At 37.1% G+C, this 20,792-nt stretch overlaps 3 protein-coding genes across 5 annotated transcripts in view; 2 read left to right on the top strand and 1 right to left on the bottom strand.

The window, feature by feature from the left end:
• cln6a (CLN6 transmembrane ER protein a) overlaps positions 1-6,231 on the top strand; it is a 28,057-nt gene extending 21,826 nt beyond the window's left edge. For all 3 annotated transcript variants that reach the window (XM_032561390.1, XM_032561388.1, XM_032561389.1), the window contains exons 6-7: positions 1,647-1,769; positions 5,275-6,231. In XM_032561390.1, coding sequence (XP_032417281.1) covers positions 1,647-1,769; positions 5,275-5,545 — 394 coding nt within the window. In that variant the 3' untranslated portion in view covers positions 5,546-6,231. The remainder of the gene's footprint in view (positions 1-1,646; positions 1,770-5,274) is intronic.
• Positions 6,232-7,182: 951 nt separating this feature from the next.
• On the top strand, positions 7,183-12,596 carry calml4a (calmodulin-like 4a). The gene is made up of 5 exons (XM_032560788.1): positions 7,183-7,921; positions 8,023-8,053; positions 8,235-8,375; positions 8,922-9,110; positions 12,157-12,596. Exons 1-5 carry the CDS (start codon positions 7,919-7,921, stop codon positions 12,252-12,254), a joined length of 462 nt encoding a protein of 153 aa, XP_032416679.1. The 5' UTR covers positions 7,183-7,918; the 3' UTR covers positions 12,255-12,596.
• A 7,305-nt stretch (positions 12,597-19,901) lies between these two features.
• adamts7 (a disintegrin-like and metallopeptidase (reprolysin type) with thrombospondin type 1 motif, 7) overlaps positions 19,902-20,792 on the bottom strand; it is a 137,387-nt gene continuing 136,496 nt past the window's right edge. Inside the window, exon 24 of the mRNA XM_032560787.1 lies at positions 19,902-20,621. Within this exon, the coding sequence (XP_032416678.1) occupies positions 20,485-20,621 (137 nt within the window). The 3' untranslated portion in view covers positions 19,902-20,484. The remainder of the gene's footprint in view (positions 20,622-20,792) is intronic.

Raw genomic sequence — 20,792 nt, 5'->3', positions numbered from 1 at the left:
TTCGACTCCCGGACCCGACGATATTTGCCGCATGTCTTCCCCCCTCTCCTTCCCCGTTTCCTGTCAGCCTACTATCATATAAGGGACACTAGAGCCCACAAAAGACCCCCTGGAGGGGTAAAAAAACCCCAAATAAATAAAAAATGGAAACTGAGCGTTAAAAAGCAAGCCTTTTGTCCTTGTAGATAATAATCCTTTTATTTCATTACCAACGCGGTATCTAACTGCAGACTGACTCATCCACTTTGCTAATTACAAACCAGGCTGAGTGGCATGTAAATTCACTTTTTTATATAATGAATGAATTAGCAGGACTAATGACACTGACCGTGAATATCTCCTCAAGTTGACCTTTAGTATCTCGTTAATTACATGACATTAGGTCACACTTTTCAAAGATGGGAACAAAATGGAAGAAAAACTCTGAGAACTATCATCTTAAATTTTTTAGAAGTCCTTCTCCTTAACACGTTATTCACTCTTGGAGGGTCTATTAGGGTTGAATATATCAACTATGAGCCTATACTTAACTTTAAAGAGAAGTTATTGGAAAACACATACACATGTATATATATATATATATATATATATATATATATATATATATATAAGCCTTTGGCTGCCTTCTAAGAAGTGAACCGAGGTGTGAATATAATATCCTTTTATTATGTTTGAATAGATGGGAGTCGATTTGGCAGGTTTATAACTGTTGTAAGAGCTGCATAATTTCCTCTCAGCAGGAGAGATGTCCGACCTTGATGTCTCAGAGAGCAGTGATCAGTATGAATCTGTGTTTTACCTGTGCTTAAGAGTAGTTAGCATGAGTTAATTCCCAAAGTTGCAAAAGCAATAATTTAGAAACATTCATTCAAGACAAGAAAAAGTTAATTTCTGATTATTTTTAATATAATATCAGTACATACCAAATAAACTGATATTATATATAAAGTATTCATTTAGAAACATTCATTCAAGACAAGAAAAAGTTAATTTCTGATTATTTTTAATATAATATCAGTACATACCAAATAAACTGATATTATATATAAAGTATTCATTTAGAAACATTCATTCAAGACAAGAAAAAGTTCATTTCTGATTATTTTTAATATAATATCAGTACATACCAAATAAACTTATATTATATATAAAATATTAATTTAGAAACATTCATTCAAGACAAAAAAATAGTATGTTTCTGTTTATTTTTAATGTAATATCAGCTTATGAAGACTGGACAGGTTCTGCTTCAGAAATATTGTCATTTGTTTTTAAGCCTGCTGGGTTTATTTTCAGCAATTAGAGTCGTGTAGCTCCGCTGTCCCTGACGTTTAATTCACAACTCAGGAAGTTGTGATTGAGTTTAGACATTACTTGTGTAGATGTTTCTTTTGAGTAAAGTATTTAAAAGTTTTACTCAATGCTGATTAAAAAAATAATGTAATTTAATGAAGGGAGATGTTCATCTTCAGTCAGTCTGCCGCCTTGACAGATTAGTGTAGTGGTGTGATGGGTTCATTTGGTGAATTTCTGTGAATAAGATAACATACTAATACTACTAGCCAGATCACCCCTTTCTGAAACAAATATGAAAAGAAAAAGATGAACAAATGTAGTTTATGACAGAGTCTGCTTCTTTTTCCCAGGTATATTCCATTCTTCATCATTGTGCTGATCTACTTCAGTGCCTGCTTCTCAGACTCTGACGGTCAGGAGAAAATGCCTCTCTCTGGTTGGCTGTTACTGGGACCCAGCTCTCTCTACTATTGGTCAGTTCTTTTTGTGATAGCTTTCTAAATCATTCACCATGAATATCATTTTAAATGTATAAAATTGAAATACAATGTTGCATGAATTAAAAACTGATTGTTTGTACATTGATTCATTAGCCACATGAACTATAAGTGTTCGAGAAACTAAATGTGTGTCATCAGTTCAACTTAAAATGAGACTCATATCAGGTTGATTCATCACAGGCAGACTGACATATTTCAAGCTTTTCATTACATTAATTATGATGATTATGGTTTACAGCTAATGACAAACCATAGGACCAATGAAAAAGTTAAACCGGGAATGTCTGAAAATTCTGACTTTGTGCTGTACGGTATATAGTTACAAGTTGTACTGCATCAGTAGAGTGTGGCATGGAGCAGACCAGTCTGTGGTTCTGCTGAGGTGTTCAGGAATCCCAGGTAGCTTCTCTATTGCAACCTGCGGCTCGTCAACATTAAGTCTGCTGTCCTTCATTTTCCCCTTGACAATTCCCCATAGGTACTCTCAGGTTAAGGTCGGGCCAGTTTGCTGGCTAGTTGGTCACATTGTCCTTAAAGCCGGTATTAAAACTTAAGTTTTAATACCGGCTACTTGGGTATTAAAGTATTTTAATACTTGGGTATTAAAACTTAAGTTTTAATACCCAAGAGTCGGCAGGTATCAAGTCTGGCTTAAAAATAAAATCAGCCTATCTGTGAGATGACTCAGCAGTAGGAAGCTTGAAATGTTCTAAAGTTTTCTGAAAAATGGCACTGCTGACAATAGACTTGATAAAACTCTGTGGCACATGTGGCCCCCCAAGGCAAAACTGACTTTGGAAACCTCACACTGGACTTCAAGCAGCTTGGATTCTGTGCCCCTTCACTCTTCCTGCAGCCTCTGGAGGTTTGATTTCCAAATGAAATATGAATTTTGCTTTGAATTATATTTTGGACCTCTGAGCAACCAGACAATTCTTTTTCTCCTTAGACCATAAAACGTTTCTGGTCCAGGCGTGTCGTAACACAAGAAATATGACACTAGCAGGCCATTACTTAGATACATTTCTGTCTAGTGGCTCCTAAAGCTGCAGTACGCAACTTTTGAATCTTCCCAAAACTTCTGAATGGGCTTTGCTTGGGCACATATTCTCGTTTTTTTTTTTTCCTTCCACACAACTTTCGATTAATATGTCTGAACAGTATCTTTAGGCTCACTCTCCTCCTGATGGGCAATAACATAACGTTAGCATAAGATTTCTGTATTGAGGTTATGTAATATTTTCATTTTTAGAGGGACTGAATTTTGCATTTTTATTTATGTTTAAGCCATATTCTTCAATAAATTACTTTTCCAATAATATTTTAATGGAATGAGCTGGTACCTCGGTTAGACTTTTAATTAAATTAAGTTTATCCCATTAAAGAATCCTCAAGAAAGACTGCACTGAAACACACTTGAGACGTACTTGAAAGAGCATACTTCCCCAGGAAGACGCACACAGATTCACAAAGGGAAATGTTTCTGGAGACAAACGCAATTCTATTTGCATTTTTTTGGATTTCTTTGACTTATGCAGATTGAATAAGTTTACGCAGCCAAGCTCGCATGCAGCTTTCAAAAAAGCAAAAAAACCCCCAAAAAACAACAAAAGTGTGGAGTTGTTGGAAATGATGCCTTGTGTGTGCTTGATGCAGATGAGCTGAAAATCAGCTTGAAGCAAAAAGAATACAATTATGGCAGATTTCATCACAAAAGGAAAAGGGCAAAGGTTGTAGAAGGACATTCAAAATGTTGCATCTCACTATTTCTCTTCATCACAGAATCCAGTAATAACATCTGCTCTTTTTTCGTCTGTTGTGAAATAAAACCAAATAATAAACAGCACTAACAAAATTAGAAATAGCTCGACTGTTTCTAAATTTTTTAGGGCTGTCTACTGCAGTGACATGAATTACAAAACAGTGCAAACACCAACACAAAGTATCAAAGAATTACGCCAGCAAACAAGCCTGTTGCATTTGAATATTTACGCACCGTAAAGCGATTTGATTTTTCCGGAATAATTTGGGACAGTCTTGTAAAGCAGAAACGGGCTAACAGCCCCTCGGCTTTTACATCTGGTGCTCCTCGCTCTCTATAACGTACTTCATCTCTTGCCAAGAGTCATGACTGCATGTCATGACGTTGCAACATAGAAACATATATCTCCAAAATTGGCCGTGACAAACATGTTTATAGTTCCTGTCACAGTGGCTCACGTCGGGGCCACATAATGATGACACTTGGAGATGCTGCTGCCAAACTGCACTCGGTGAATGTGACTTTTCAGGATAAACAAGTGGTGCGTTTGTGGACACCAACAGCTGACAAAACAATGGTGGGGCTCTGCAGCTTAGATAGAACAATGTAGTTGGTGCACTTTGCTGATGTGAGTAAAAAGATTTCTTATCGCTTTGGAGGACTATCAGGAACAACAACTTTTTATCAAGAAACTTTCAAACTATATTAATTAAAAAGTAACAACAGCCAACATGCTAAAAAGATCTTGCTGTCGAAGCAAGTTCAACCTCAAAATAGATTGCAAGACATTAAAAGGAGTGTCCAAAAACTCTGTAGAGGTTTAACTTTTGTGGGAGGTGTGCAAGGATGTGACCTTTGATGTCAATGGGAAAACATGCAGGCGAGACTAAAGTTTGTCAGGGAGGAGTGAGATGAAGGCCAGGACTACTGGAAAGCACCAACTTTATCATAAATTATGCTTTGCGTAATAATTCTCCTTTTTATGCAAAGAAAGGTTCTTCATAAAGTGATGAATAAAAGCCGGGGAGCGAGCCGCTGGAGTAGGGGATACAATGCTTGTCCATTATGAGTGATGGAAGAGATGATCTTAACTTTCTCCTTCTCTATTTGCACTTTGCTCCTGGCCTAACAAATTAAAAATAAGAAAATAAAAATGAGGTTAAGTAAATAATACAAAAATAAAGTTGTAATGATATGAAAATAAAGTCATATTATGAGAATACAGTAATATTATGACTTTATTCTCATACAACTTTATTGTTGTATTATTTACCTAATCTCATTTTTATTTTCTTATTTTTCATTTTAAGCTTTATTCTGGTAATTTTATAATTTTTTTCTTTTCTTCGTTTGGTCCTAATACTCTGTCATACTCATCAGCTACTCTCGGTTGTTAAAATAAACGATACCCCAACTTTTTTCCTCAGCTAGGACAAAACATTTTTAAAGTTTCTGGGGTAAAATCATTTTATTTTTTTACTTTTTCTTGTTTGTTTATGTCCAATTTTTTTGCCTTATAGTGAATCCAATTTAAACTCCCTTTTTCTTGAGTGCATGTTCACCAAATCTGTTTTGGTTTAATGATAATTGTACCTGTAATTATGAGCTGTTGCATAGCCTATGGAAAAACAAATGAGATTTAACTTATTAAATGTAGCCATTTGATAGCCTTACACAAAAATAACTCCTGCTGTTTTTCTCTTTGTCGTCCCAAAGGTACTTGGCCACCGAGGGTCAGATAACTGGACTGTTCCTCCTTACTTTCCTCGCCATGTTCACAGTGATGATTTTCCAGCAGCGTAAAGGCCTCGCCCCGGACAGCAACGGCTCCTTTCTTTTTTATAGCTTCAGCATTACTCTGCTGCTCGTGTCCCTGTGGGTGGCCTATCTGTGGGACGACCCGGTGCTACGCAACAAATACCCCGGACTGTTTTATGTTCCAGAGCCCTGGTCCTACTACACCTTACACATAAGGGAGAGCCACTGAACCGAACGTTCAAATTTTAAATATAGGAGCAACCGGTGTTTTTATGATGTGATCGATTATTTCTGAAGCGCAGGTGAAACATACTCCCAGACAGTATTCAGGTAATCCAGGCTTCCTCATGGTATTTTTAGGTTATGAGAAACAAACACTTGTGTAGAAAAAATGTTGGTTTTTTTTTAAATATATTTTTGCATTTTTTAAATGTTTTTTTGAGGACTGTTGTGCTTTAGTCTATTAAAGAGTATTAACCCGCTAAAGGAAAAGGAGGATGTTCCCGTTCCTCGTTAATCTGTGTTGCTCATTATCACAGTTGGTCTCCTCCGGACCTGAAGCCTACTGTATGTTTAATGTGTTACTGACATTTTTTGATGATGTGTACCACCATGAGAACAATACATCAACTCGTACTTTCAAGTAAATGTATTCAGCTGCCAAATCTTGCACATGTTGAAAAACAGCCGCATTAACTAGAGTGCGAGACAAACAAAGTCTCACCTCAAAGGATCCTATTAGTCTCTTGCTAAACCCGTTGATATAAATCTTTCAGCATCTCAGAGGAAACATGGCTGCTTTTCTGTGGGTTACAAATGGGAAACAAAAGTGATTCCTGACACATTTAAGGAAAATAATATGCATACATTTGTACCGTTCTTGCTGCAAAACATAAAAATAAGAGTCAAAGAGAACGGGGTACATTTATTTCCTCCACACCATCTGTTTTAGGTCAAACATTTACTACACATTAACACAGAGGGGAGTCGCTGTGCTTGGTGTTTGACTGGGAAGCCGCGTATATTAATGTGGTGCTCATATATCCTCCACTGCTCTGTTTTCACTCAACGCACCAGATGTCGGCGGAAGGGATTTAGTAACATTCAGCAATCTGGATGTTTCTCAGAGGTGTTGCATTCTGCAATGCAACATCTCTTAGTATTCTTGAAATAAGACACAACTAACGTCAAAGTAACTTTTCAGCAAGATATAGAATCATTTTTAAAAGTCAGTAAGTCAGAAGAGTAGGATGTCTGACGACTTTACACGACTTGGAGGAAAACATTTGTTCTCCTGACAAACTGGTCCCTAAGTTGACGGAATCTCATAATCCCTTGACATACTGAAAAAATGATCAGTTAAATAGGGCTGCTTCTGATAATATTGTATTTTCAGTGTGTGTAAAAAATATATATATATGAAAAACATTTAAAATCAAATTATCTTACTAAATGTTTACAACCCCAAAATATTACTTTGTGTTATAGAAGATTTCTAATTACTTCTTTAAAAATGTGATACACAATGCTTACAGTTTGAATATTACTTCTCTCACTTTTCGTTATTTATGTAAACCAGACTGTCCATGTAACTTTTTCCTCACTGCAAAAACACAAAATCTAATATTTTCAGTCTAATGTTTAGTGCAAATATCTTAGGATTCTTGAAATAAGATGAAATTAATTTGAAAGTAACTTTTCAGCAAGATATAGAAGCATTTTTAAAAGTCAATAAGTCCTTGATATTGATGGAAAAAGTACTTGTTCCATTGGCAGATAATTTTCACTTAAAATGTGGGAAAAATGTCTTGTAAGTGAAATAATCTGCCAATGGAAAAAGTGCTTTTTCCATCAATATTAAATATTTAGTGACTTTAAAAAAAGCTTCTGTCTTTCTGAAAAGATACTTGCAAGTTGGTTTTATCTTATTTCAGGACTACTAAGATATTTGCCCTAAAATATAAAGCAAAAATAGTTGGTGAGATATTGTTTTTTGCAGCAAGCTAATATTATAGCTAAACAACAATAGAAGAAAAAGAGGCATGTATTTTTTTGGCTTTAAACAAAGGCCCCTTAGCCCTCCATTTTGCAATTTTGGCATGTTTTAAGCTTCGGCTAGAAGACAGGAAGTGTTTTTCATTAATGCATTCTGTCACTAATCCCTCTCTGTTGGCCTAGTTTCTCTCCATTCCACCTGCTGTACGGCTGCAGGGGTTTGGAGCCTATAGCAAGCAGCAGGGTGCACAAACCGCTGGGATAATAGTTGGAGACAAACAACCCTTCTGCTTCTCTTCCAGGGTTATGAGTAATTTACCTTGATTTGAATGGGCCTTAAGCATATAAGCCTTTGTTTTCCCACATAGTCATCCTTTCATGTTGAAGTATATGGTGATTCTGTGCTATTGCTGACTTCTTCTTTATGTGGGAGTGGTAAGGAAAGGGCCAGTGCGGCATGTTGGATCTGGTATCAGCGTTTCCACAGCAACACGTATTAAATTGCACTACAGTCCATCGCAGCTGGACTTTAGACAGGTGGAGGCACAGGTGACGTTAGTAACAGAGCGCACTCTTCTTCCAGGAAGGAAGCGCAACAGCTTTAGAAATGGTAAGAGAAAGAAAGTATTTTCCTAAAGCCTTCTTGTATATTTTAATATGAATCAGTCTTGTTTATATGACAACTAACACTAAGCTGTTGTTGCTCTGCAGGCTAAGTTCTTTACACCAGCTCAAATCAGCGGTAAGAGCTGTTTGTGTTTTGTTTTCCTTAGCACTTCCTTATACAATCACTTAACCGTTTCTTGATACTTAAGGATCAAATTCCACCATAAGCAAAACATCTGTACTCAAATCAATCTTAACCGGCTTCTTTGCTTCATTTAGGAACACATAGTATCATTTCTACCGTTTTCTCTCTGCAGAGTTCAAAGAATGCTTCTCCTTGTACGACAAAAAGCAGAAGGGTAAAATCGAGTCAAAAGATCTGATAACAGTTATGCGCTGCCTGGGAACAAGCCCCACGCTTGGCGAAATAGAAAGGCATCTTCAAGTCCAAAAAATCGGTATGTACACTGAGAACAAAGATCGAAATGTAATGTTTAACAGTTAACCCTTTAGGTGCTCGCCTCACAACAGGCACTTTGCTCCCAGCAGCCAATCTCACAGATCCTAAAGATTTTGCTGAATCTGTGAAAAACAACAGATACCCCAATTTATCAATCAGAAAACAGGATTTTATAACTAACAGTGAGAGACTACATAGAAGCTTGACATTTCTCACGCTCTGCTTTGATTATTATTATTTTTTAAATCCTTTACATAGCTTTCAGGTAATATGCTTCTGTTTTAGAAGGTGCTTTTAAGGTGGAGCCTTCATAGTGTCTTGGTTCACTTTTCTCATTCTTTTGATACATTTAAAAAGACCCGTGCAAGTCCTGGAGAGATATTGATCAAAACCACATGAAACGGATGCAAGAACGTTTGGCTCCTAGGAGCTACAGGTGGTTTAAAATTCTGCTGAAATAAGAAAAATGTACATACACACATGCACATCGCTTTGTAACACATGTTTTGACTGCATCTAGTTAATGAATGTAATGTCTGTTTAGGAAAGACAGGCGAAGTAGACTTCTCTACCTTCCTGATCATGATGCACAGGCAGATGCAGCAGGAAGACCCGAAGAATGAAATCCTGGAGGCCTTTAGGATGACGGACAAGCAGAAGAAAGGACAGATCCAGGCAGCTGAGCTACGGGCCAAGCTGACCACCTTAGGAGAGAAACTCACAAACAAAGAAGGTAAATTGTTCTTTAAAATTGACTCATGTTGAATTAATTTGGCCAAAATCCTTTGATTAGCAACAATAACATGCTGATTTCACACGTCACTGTAGTACTGTAGCAGTGTGTTGTAATAAAACTGGCTACGTTTAAGGTAATGGACGGGTAAATTTAACAATATTGTTTTCAGTGGTTGGTATTTTTGGACATTTTGTTCATCTGAGTGAAAAGCACAGATATCTTTAAAACTGTTACATCCTGCCAGAGATGGGTTGACTCAAAGGACTGATAAAATGGTGGATGCCCTTACATTTTCTTACATTACTTTAGATAAGACAAAAATAATATTAGTAGTAAAAGTATAAACTTCTGACTCCCTCTTTTATCTAAACTGACAATTCACCAAATTTCTGGATACATTTATTGTATCTTCATCATGTTTTGTAATGATATATAGAAAGCGATCAGAATCAGTTTTTCTTTTGAGTTCAGCTCTGTGACTCCCAGACAACTCACAAGCTGTTCGCCTCAATTCAAGTTTGGAAATGTTCTTTCCCCGTCTGCTCAAACAACCTCAGTGTCTAAAATAGGAGTTTTTTCTATCAACAAATTATATATTTTTTACTGCAATTCGATTTGAGGGGCTGCACTCACCATGCCATCTTGGTCTTTCCTGACGGATACGCCGTCTGTACAGAAGCAGCAGCAAATGGACGTTACATTTTTTCTTACAAGTGAAGGCACCAACAAAAGTACCTTCATCACATTATAACAGCAACAAAAATAACAAACTGAAAATGCTGATTTTACATCTTGGTTCCTGATCATGTTGAATCTTGAATTTGTGCTGCAGCATAGCTCGCGTCTGCAGGAGGTTAGAAAAATAGCAGTTTATTGTAGCAGTTATATTGAGAAATGTTCAATATCGATATATTTCTGCAGACCCTCAGAGGGTATGAGAAATCCGTGGTGCTTAAATAAAAAAAGCACGTTTTGTAATTTTTTTGTCTTTTATATATTGTCTTTGTGTGAACTTTTACACCTGAATTTCCCCACATTTGCCGAAATAGAAAGACATTTATTTATTGTCCTTTATTGTCCTTTGCAGGACAGTAAAGGCTGTTTATATTCTATTCTGCCTTTTTATGTGCACTTAGTTCCTACGGAAGTGGATTTATTTATTGTCATTGCTAAAAAATGAACAACAATAATATTAATTCAAACCTTTTCATCAGTTCAGTTCGTTGGAAGACCGGTCCTTCCTTAAATTTTATTAGGAGCCTTCCTCAATTCTTTATTTTCTTCCTTAAACATCTGCAGGCTCTGATTCCAAATGTCTTTTTCTTTTCTACAGAGCATTGGTGCGTTGAGGAAAATTGAAAGTTCTACTAAATAAATTCATAATCAGATTAACCCAGTTTAAATATTTCTGAGATCTTGTAAAATGTGCCTATGTATTCCTTTGCTGACTATTAGGACAAGATAATGTTGAGCAATTTTCACACAACATAAAACAGTTTAGAGTTACGCTCAGGAAAGCCCAGCCAAACCCGTCCTTTTAGCAGCTCTCAAAATCACATTAAAAGCACAAACAAGCACATTTGCAGTTTGCCACTTTGTCAGCTTTCATTACCTCAAATCCAGCTGGTTAAAAGCACAAAGGTTCTTTTTTTGTTACTTTGCCTTTAGTAGTAATTAAAAGAAACCAGTTCAATTTGTTTCCAGAAAAGTGCCTTTTTTTAAAAAAAAAACCCATTCTCCTATTTATACCCTAAGCAACATTATTTTTGTACTTAAAATAAAAATGTAGTACTGCATTCCCAAAAACTGCCAAGCCATTATTTAAATATTTCCCTAATTTTTTTTACAGACACAGTAGAATATCTCTTGTGTCATTTCTGATGGCAACAACTATGAATCCCAAGCTGCGAGGTTTGATGGGACGACACACAGAGGAGATGCTAAAGTCTGGGTAAATCTCCAGAGGTGTTTGGAGCCTTTCAAAGCCCTCTTATTCAAGCAGTTGCTGGCTTCATGTAACTCTAAGCACCGTCAGTGGGCGGGTGTCACTGGGTGGGTGCCATGCACATTAAGCAGCTCACAGTCAAAAAGCCTGACTCAGTCTCAGCGGGAAAACAACCATCAAGTTAGTGGATCTCTGAACTGCTGAATATTAATGCCCCTCCACTAAAAGAGCAGACAACAGTGCTTTGGACTTTGACAAAAAAAATTAAAAAAATAGAAACAGCAGAGACAGAACTGGGTTTCTGTACTGCCATAATGCAGCTGTTTAAGGATTCTGGACATATTTGCAGAGGTTGCAAGGCTTTATAAAAAAGCCAGATTAGAAAGACTTGTGTGTCCTTTTTTTTTTGCGTCTGTGTGTAGGGCATACTTAATCACTCCTTGGTCTTTGTTGATCATCCTGGTACAGATTATCTCCTGGAACATTATACGTGCAAAAATAATATTCATTCATCTTGTATAATATTCAGATTAAACACTTTACACAAATTACCTAAAAAATGTACAATTTCATCGAAGTTTTTAAGGGACAGAACACAGTGAGTTACTAGTCAGATTTGTGTTTGGCACACAGCAGTAAATCTAATACCGATCCTACTGCTTTATTCAAAATACAAACCCAGTTTTGTGCACAGAGTATGTAAAAAGCAGTGGGTTCATTTTCGTTAAAAAAAAACAACAAATTTCATGACAATAGCTACATTGCTGCGTCTCTATTATTGGTTCATTTCCATAAAAGCAAATATTTTATGAGACTAGAGGTTTATATGAGCAGAACTAGAGAAATAATAGACAATTTCAGAAAAAACATTCCTATTTTCCCCCCTCTGTTTTAGCATAGATTCAAACTTCCACTTTGCTGGCAACATAATGAACCGTAAAGAAAAATTAAAAAAAAGAAGCTAAAAAGCCTCAAATGACTGAAAAACTTTTCCGAGCTTGAACAGCATTTCATTCTTTTCAATACGTGGCTTTAAAAGCTTTCTTAGTCTGAAATCATATTTAAATCTGTTATTTCTCTTCTCTTTTCTTCCTTCAGTGGACGACCTCTTCAAAGAAGCAAACGTCAAGTCAAACGGCATCATTAACTATGAAGCGTTTACTCAAATGGTGACACTTCCACCAGTCGATTATTGACGATTTCAGGTAAAAAAAAAAAAAAAAAAAAGTGAAAGTGGTTTAAATTGAACTGGAGACACAATAAACTTGAGTTTTGCAACTTGTGGAAATCCTAACTCTTCAGTGCTTCAGACGGAGGCCCTTGATCAAATCAAGAGATATTATTTACCTTAACACTTGAGTATTTTCTTCATGAACTAGCACTGCATGCAGTAGTATACATCATGATATTATCATGCTAATCTAAATTAACATGCTTACATTTTGTTTTTAAATCTGTATTTTAAAAAACTAACTTTTAATATTCCTTTGGGATTGGACATTTGTAAACTTACCATTAAATTTGTAATTTGAAAAGAACACAATTTTTTTTTATGTCTTTCTTCATTAATAGATTTCTAATTCACCTCTGTGAAATAAATACAAATGAAAATAGGAAAAAATTAATTATTTTTAAACACTTAACTGAAAAGCTTTTGCTTATCAAGGAAACTTAGACGTAGCTCTCTCCTATGTGGGCAAAATATTCGCATATGTTGTCAGACAGCCATTATTTTGAAACATCTGTCCTTGGTCCTCTTCTTTGTACTTTGATTTTCAGCTCTTTTTTTGTTGCTGATTTTCAGTTCCATTCAAGCAGTTCTTTTGTCCTTAGCTGTGGGTTCAGCATCACTGTATGGCTGAAGAAGAAGAAGAAGAAGAAGAAGAAGAAAGAAACCTTTCATTTTCATATTTTAGCATTTGGCAGCAGAGTCTTATCGAGAATTTCCTGGTCAATGTTTCCACTCATCTTTTCTTTATTTACATGAAATCTCCCACTAGCGTAAGTCAAAACACATCTGATGTTCCCACCTCTGCACTTTCCTGTTAGTTTTTTTCTTCTGGTGGTGAGCAGTCCATTTTTCTCACTCTTGGTCCAAGTAGACCAAAATGTAGTCCACTTTGAAATGCCTTGTTGCAGAAAATGTTCTATATAAGTAAAATTACCTCACGTTGCCCACTTGTTCTCCTGGAACTTCAAAAGCTTTAGGGAGATTTCTCCTCATCAGTGGAGTTCTGGGTTGTTTGTTGGGAGTTCACAGCAGCTCAGGACATATTGAGAGATCTTCATAATTTTCCCTGCAGGTGGTTCTTTGAATTATTCTGATTATTGCTTTGACTACAGTCATGACCAGCTTATGGCATCATGTCTGCTCCAAATACCATTAGAAAGTTGCACAAAAATGTTGAGAGAGCACTTTGAAGTTATCCATTACGGGAAATGACAAATCATATTCATTACTTCCATATTAAAACTCTGCAATTTTTAGTAGGTGATAAAGTCATTTGACAGCCTCTGTAATCCTCTTTAATATCTCACAAACTGCAAAGAAAACAAATATAATGAACAGAAAAATATTTTACAGCATCAGCGGAAACGTCGCCTTTCCCATGTGGCATTCCCTCTGTGACACAAGATAAACTGCAAACACCAGCGTGCCTTAGTGCTGCTTAAAGAGGCTTTATAAGATAAGATCATTACATCGCTTTAGGGGGTTATTAATTTGAAAACTCTTTCACCTTAGTATAAACACAATCTCTAGGAAAGAATCATTCAGCATCTATCAATTAGGAGATTGTTTTAGCTTTGGAGTCAGTTTTTCCCATGTTGTGAACACTTTTGTAAATGAAAACTAAGCTTCTTGACCTTTTCTTTTTAGATCAGCTTTTTTTGCACAGTATGAAAAATGTTGAAAGTAAGCCCTTACGCTAGACAGCAGACCAAAAAGTGAAGTGTGGATCGATGCTGAGATATGTTACTATTCATAAATAATCAAGTTTTCAAAATGTGTCTGAAATTATGACTGAAGAATTAATTCTCCACCATGCGAAAAATGTGAATTCTTGTTAAAACTTATTCCATCAATCAAATTACTTGCACATAATCAATTGTACTTAATATTAATTGGTTGAAGATGATGGCGAGGTGGACGATGGGGTGGAAAAGGTGTCACAGAAAAAAGTTAATACAAATCAAAAGCAACTATATTAATAATATTAAGAACCAAAAGGGGGGAACAAATAAAGCCCGGAGTAAAATTTTACTATTGGCAACTTTCAAACGAAACCTAAACTGATTAAAGGATACATTTTATCAAACATTTCACTGCTTTCGAAAGTTTAAAGGGACTCATTTGGTAACTTGAGAGAGTTTTGGTAAAGAAAACAAAGGAACTCATCGAAACATTAAACAAACTGAATCGCAGCATCAAAGATGGAACAGGAAAAGGTTTTTACCTACTGAGGGTCACACCATGCTTTTCTGTAGTCGGCGTCGGCTTGTCCAGGGCGTTCTTGGGTAACGTTTAATTCCAAGTTACTTTTTGGCATAATTTGGAAAAAAATCCGGACCAAAGTTTATCCCTTCGGCATAGGTACTGGATGCACGAACAGAAACCTCTGCATCTTTCTGAACCCAACTCTTCTGAAGTATCAGGAGAAGACTTTCTCTCTGCCAGTGAGAAAAAGGGAGCTGGGTGTCCGTGGACAAAGAGGAGATCCTTTCTTGAAGATAACATGTTTGCATTTTTGTTCTATGCTTTAAGAAAAAGCATTAAAATATGTATTTAACTCTTATACAGGGTGTAAATACACTCAGGGGGTTTGATCGTATTTTCTTGAGTACAGTTGACTGATAACACGTAGAGGCTAAAATCACATTTCCTCCATCATTTGTATTCTCCATGGCACCGGAGAATGCCATTTCTTTTCTGACCTGAGGCGTCAGAAAAGAAATAAAAAAAACGGGACGGTTTTATAAAAGGAGACGTTTCTTTTGTTTATTTTACAAGGCCTGTTGAACATGAAAAAGGAGCACGGCTTTTATTGAGACTGATTTTCTTTTCAGAGGAAATGTTCATCTGTTTAGAGAAACTGTCAGTCACACATTACATTGACACCTTATGAGTTACATGAAGGCGGAGGTACAGAGATGTCCTGCTACATCTAAGCGAGTCCATCTTGTTTGACTTTGTTTAAACTTTACATGTTGAAGATGAAGAAGTGCAGAAACATTTGAAGGTACCGCTGCAGCTTCGACTGGTTCAAACAAACATTTTTAAAGCAGAAACCAGAGCTTGTACATATATGGAGTAATACAAGTGTTTACCCATTAACTGTTCTTACATAACACGATAAAGTGTAGTGTCTTTTTTTTTTGAGATGTTTGACAATCATTTAAAACAAGCAGTACTCTAACACACATTTACTTCAAACTAAGAGCTTAACCAGGATTAAAAACACCAAATGATTCACTACTCAAGTTGAAACGGCACTGGGCCCGCCATTACCTGAAACTGGCACCAGAACAAGTGGAGCCTGAGCAGCTCCTAGCACCAAATATACCTGTAGTTTCTATTTTCTTAAACATTTACTCTGACAGTTAAAAAAACAAAACAAAACAAAAAAAAACAAACCTGTGTGGTAAAGCCAAAGGGTAACAAATGTAACCTCTTAGACTATTTCATGTAGCCTTTTTTACAAGGTGCTGCAGACATTTAACAAGCTGAAGCGTTGATAAAGCCCACCCCAAGTCTGTCACTGCTCTGTTACATCTTTACAACCAACTGCTGTTCAACCAAACTGAGAAAAACATAGAGACAGCAGTGTCAGGAACACGCAGCATGAAAAGGGCTCTGAAAAAAACCACAGCATGATAAAAATAAAAAAATAAAAAATTGGGGCATTTTGAACATAGGCATTAGTTTCTGCTTCAAAGACTGCATATAAAAACTGGACAAAACCACTGAGCTTCAGAGATGAAGCCATAGCAGATGTTCCTTTGAGTGCAAGCTATCTGATTACCTCCGAGTGCCGGCTCCAACATTTCTCTGGCTTTTGCACCAAAGCTGGAAGCTTTGGACTAGAGCTGGAATTAAAACAGCTTTTTCCTAAGGTTGCTGTTGGAAAACAGGAACCTTAAAGCTAAATCAGTTCATCATTATGAGCATCTTTTCAAGACAAGTTACTCTTCCTTTGTGGCTGTAGTTGCTGAGTTGCTGTAGATCATAGCACAGGCAGACAGTTTATTCACACAAATCACATCTTACTAATGCAAACGAATGTTCATAAAAATGTATACATTTTCTTGAAAAATTAAATGTTTGTGACAGCTCTTAAATATGTTGACTGATATGAGTTACAAAGAGTCTTTATAATACCAGTGCTGCAAACAGTCCTGAATTCAGCCAAGAACTGTGATGTGCAGACCAAGTTTCACAATGTGGCATGAGATCATAAAACCAAACAAAACAAAAAAAGATTGGAAACAATGAGCTAAGCTCATCTTTCCTGCTAATATAACCTTTTACGTCCCAGCTTTGTGCCATTATTGTTCTGTCCTAGTTTATGCAGATTACTGAGCAGACTGTGCCAACTGATAGCACAGTCTGCATATCAAAAACGGATGTATAAACTCTCCTCTTAATCACTTTATATATTCTGTTGTCACGGTGTTGATTGCCACACTTCCTACAGATTCCTGCTCATTAACAACAGAAAATAAAACCTGCACTTGATCTTATTTTTTAGATTTAGACACATTTTGGTTGGTTACTTGGTGCCAAAACGCAGTCTTTTGGTGGCGTTTGTAAAAAAAAATTTCAAAATTTTATGACCGCATTGCATCTGCGTGCTGCTGGTACTTCTGAATTAAATCTCTGATAAAAACGTGTAATAAAAACGTATCAATTTTAAGCAGATAATTTGGAGCTGGTTTCACTTTCCTGCTAAGTGCAATGGTACCCTTAAGAAAAAAAATCTTGGTGACCAGATGAAGAGCTCTTCAGGATGACAGCTCAGAGGTGTGTTTTTAAAGGTCTGATAATGTTTAGATTTGCTTTTTGAAAAGCTTCAAACACAGTATGCCAATATAAATCCTATAGACCAGTGTGTCTGTCAGAGAGTTGATCCAACTTGGAAATTGCCTGAATTGATCCTTTAGAGTCATATCTGACAGCTGACTACGGCTGTTAAAAACTCATTTAGATCAAAAAGGAAACATTTTTTTTAAGGCAACTCTGATAATGAATAGATTTAAAAAAATATATAAAACCATACAAACAGTGATCCAGCTGAACCTCTTAGTTGAATGCTCCTGAGATACTAAATAAATGAGGGCTAAGGTCACTTTCAGCTTCTGTTCAATATGACTTTAGCTAACAGGTGCAGAATAAAGGTCTGAAATTGTTTCCATTGTAGCTTCATTTATCAGCCCCAACGGTTATATTTGTCCTTTGAATGCGGTCTGGAAATTATATTTTTAATGGTGATCGCCGACACTTTGGTGGAGGTTCTGTTAATTAACAAGCCACATGAAACTCAATGTGTCAGGGCAAACTGCTTAGCCGCTATTGAAGCTTTCCAAAGGCGTCAGATTTTCACATGAAGCTGTTTGGAGGTTCTGTTATGTTCTGGTGACGCCAGGTCATTCAAAGGCAGAGATGTGCACCAAGAGTCACGTAAGGATAAATCAGTCACAGCCGTTTTACCGAGAGCGTAAAATATTTGGTTCTGAATGAGTGCAAACATGGAAATACGAGTGTGTTTTTAATTGTGGTAAAAAGAACCCAAAAAACTCTTCATTGGTGGATACCAGCTGGTTGACCAACACATGACGACTATAAGCCCAGAATTTTTTTTCTCTCCAGACTATAAACATCTGGTGATTTTTCCACTGTTGGCTCCAAACCAGGTCTGCTGAAGATAAGAAGCACCGACTCACACCGCGAGTGTTTCCAGCAAACTCTCGCTCAACAATTGAGAAACCTCTGTTGTAAAAGTAAAAACTGTGATTTTAGGCAATAAAACCTATAACCAATGATTCTGACACAACAGCTATGCTTTGTATGCAAAGTTACTACAAACTTTAAAATTGGCTCTAGTTGCAACTTTCAATAAAGGCAACTTGGTAGGTTTTGTTCTATCGCTACAAAACCTACCAGTCGGAATTAAAACCTGGTTTTCTGGACATAAGCCTTGTGACCATTTCGCAGTGTTTAATTGTAAAACTGAATTAGTCTCTGCTAACCTGGAAAGGTTTGTAGACTTTCTCAAATGCAGCCTTAGAAAGCAGAAAAAAATCCCTGGTTTCTGCAAAAGGTTCTGGAGGTGGAAGCACGCCTTTTGAGTGTTGAACTTCGACTCTAACTCAGTTCATGTCTAGAAAGAATTTGCTGATCTGATTAAAAACTTCAGTCTGACACATGGATACATTGTGAATTCAGGGGTTCACATGTCAAGATAATTATGCCAATTTTTGATCCGACTTCTCCCTTCTGGCAATCTTAAGGATATTCCAAATATTATGATGGCTCTGAAGATAATCCTCTGATTTATTACTGCCTTGTTAATCCTCCACCTTGGACTAATTAGGCAATCCAAGATGGAGGATAATTCAAAATACAGAAACCAGACCTCTGCCACGGCCCCACTAGAAAGTGCAATGGACGTCTGCCATGTTTTTATGGCATGTTCACAAAACACTGTTAATTCTTCCTTGTCGGCCATGTTTGTTTACTCTGAACTCAAGTTTGATCTCGAGAGGTTTTGAGAGATTCCATGAATAACATTTCTTCGTTGTCTTTGCTGTGTGGCTGAACACCACACACTGTATAACCAAACTTGATACAGCTGTGATTTTTCAATGTCTTTTGGAGACTTTCAGGTTTTGAAAACTGAGAGTCGTGAATTTTAACTTGTTGCAGTGTGAACCAGGCTTTACACTTAAGCTTTAGCTGGTAGGACATGCTTCATACAGGTAATAACACAGTTTCACTCAGGTACTTTGTCTCCGCACTGTAAGTCATACAGCAAAACATTTTAAAACTTTTAACAATGCATAGCAATCTTTGGAAAGCTTCTGAAAGACCTCACATTTTTGACCTGACACATGGCTCCCCTTTTTTAAAAAACCTTAGTTGAGCAGGTACAGTTTGAGACCCATAAAACCAGCGATCAGGCCCGAAACCTGGGAGTAGTGATGGACTCTGACCGGAACCTCCAGAGCCACATAAAGACAGTTACAAAGTCGGCCTTCTATCACCTGAAGAACATTTCCAGGATTAAAGGACTAATGTCTCAGCCAGATCTAGAGAAACTCATCCATGCCTTCATCTTCAGTCGTATTGATTATTGCAACAGAGTCTTCACAGGTCTGTCCAACAAATCAATCAAACAGCTGCAGCTGATCCAGAATGCTGCTGCTCGCGTTCTCACTAAAACCAGGAAGATAGAGCACATAACACCAGTTTTAAAGTCCCTACACTGGCTCCCTGTAGCTCAAAGAATAGATTTTAAAATACTGTTGTTAGTTTATAAATCACTGAATGGCTCAGCACCACAATACATCAAAGATCTGCTGTTGTTGTATCAACCTTCCAGACCTCTCAGGTCTTCCGGTTCTGGTCTGCTCTGCATCCCCAGAACCAGAACCAAACGAGGAGAAGCAGCTTTCAGCATCTATGCACCACAAATTTGGAACAAACTTCCAGAAAACTGTAAAACAGCTGAAACACTGACTTCCTTTAAATCTCAACTGAAAACCCACCTGTTTAGAATTGTATTTGAAATGTAATCAATTACAAATTTATTGATGTAACTTGACTTAATGATTGATTCTATATTGCATTGTGATTCTGCGTTTGATATGATGTAAAGCACTTTGAAATGTCTTGCTACTGAAATGTGCTGTACAAATAAAATTTGATTGATTGATTGATTGATAATGCAAAAGATTAGTGCTTAGCAGAAAAGCAGAGGGCTAAAAGCATAGGACTCAATGAAATGACAAATTATCAGCTATGCACCATATGTTTTGCTTCCCAACACATGTACCACATATTAAAAGCCACTGAGCTGCATGTTTTAAGACTCTGCTGCAGTCATCACAATAAAAACAAGCATTACAACAGAAAAGATTAGTGGTTTGTCTAAATGTGTTAATGCATTGTAACTGGGTAGAACGAAAGAATCTATCTTCTGTAAAACACTCTAACCTTCTAAGCAAACGTCGTCAAAATGCGGGACGCACAAAGTGCAAACAAATATGTAAGCCCTTGGTTTGCTGCAATTCTGTCCTTCACACCAGCTCCAAGTGAACGATTGTCTGTCCGTGACTTGATTGTTAAGCGTTAGCAGAGGTCCCGATGGTTGGCTCCCTGTAAAGGCCCGTGGTTTATTACCCTGTGGTTGAAGCGAGGAGAGTGGGGCCTTAGTGGAGAGGCATGCCGGAGTCCTGACTGCACGTCCTGCAGCAGCGTGCCTGCATGTTTGGCTGGTGGCAGCGACTGAGCGAGCGCAGAGTGAGACAGATGCGAGATGCCAGACGGTCGCGAAGACAAACCGCTCCTGTGTGGATGACAGAAAGACAAATGCTCAAAAAACATCAGAGGTCGCTGAGAGCAGAGGCTGCATTGTTTACGGAGCAGGTTACTAGTAGAAAAACTGAACTGGTCAGGGGGATTTTCAGGAACTTGAAACGCATAGGGCTTAGTCCAAAACCCAGAACTAGCTCAATTT

This window comes from Xiphophorus hellerii, chromosome 4 (assembly GCF_003331165.1).
Source record: "Xiphophorus hellerii strain 12219 chromosome 4, Xiphophorus_hellerii-4.1, whole genome shotgun sequence".
NCBI lineage: Eukaryota > Metazoa > Chordata > Actinopteri > Cyprinodontiformes > Poeciliidae > Xiphophorus > Xiphophorus hellerii.
This window is presented reverse-complemented; position numbering and strand designations above follow the sequence as displayed.

Bases quoted from the DNA above. Each gene is read 5' to 3' on its own strand.
- calml4a (XM_032560788.1), top strand. The intron at 8,054-8,234 runs GTAAGAGCTGTT...TTCTCTCTGCAG, and splicing joins TACACCAGCTCAAATCAGCG to AGTTCAAAGAATGCTTCTCC. The intron at 9,111-12,156 runs GTAAATTGTTCT...TTCTTCCTTCAG, and splicing joins GAAACTCACAAACAAAGAAG to TGGACGACCTCTTCAAAGAA.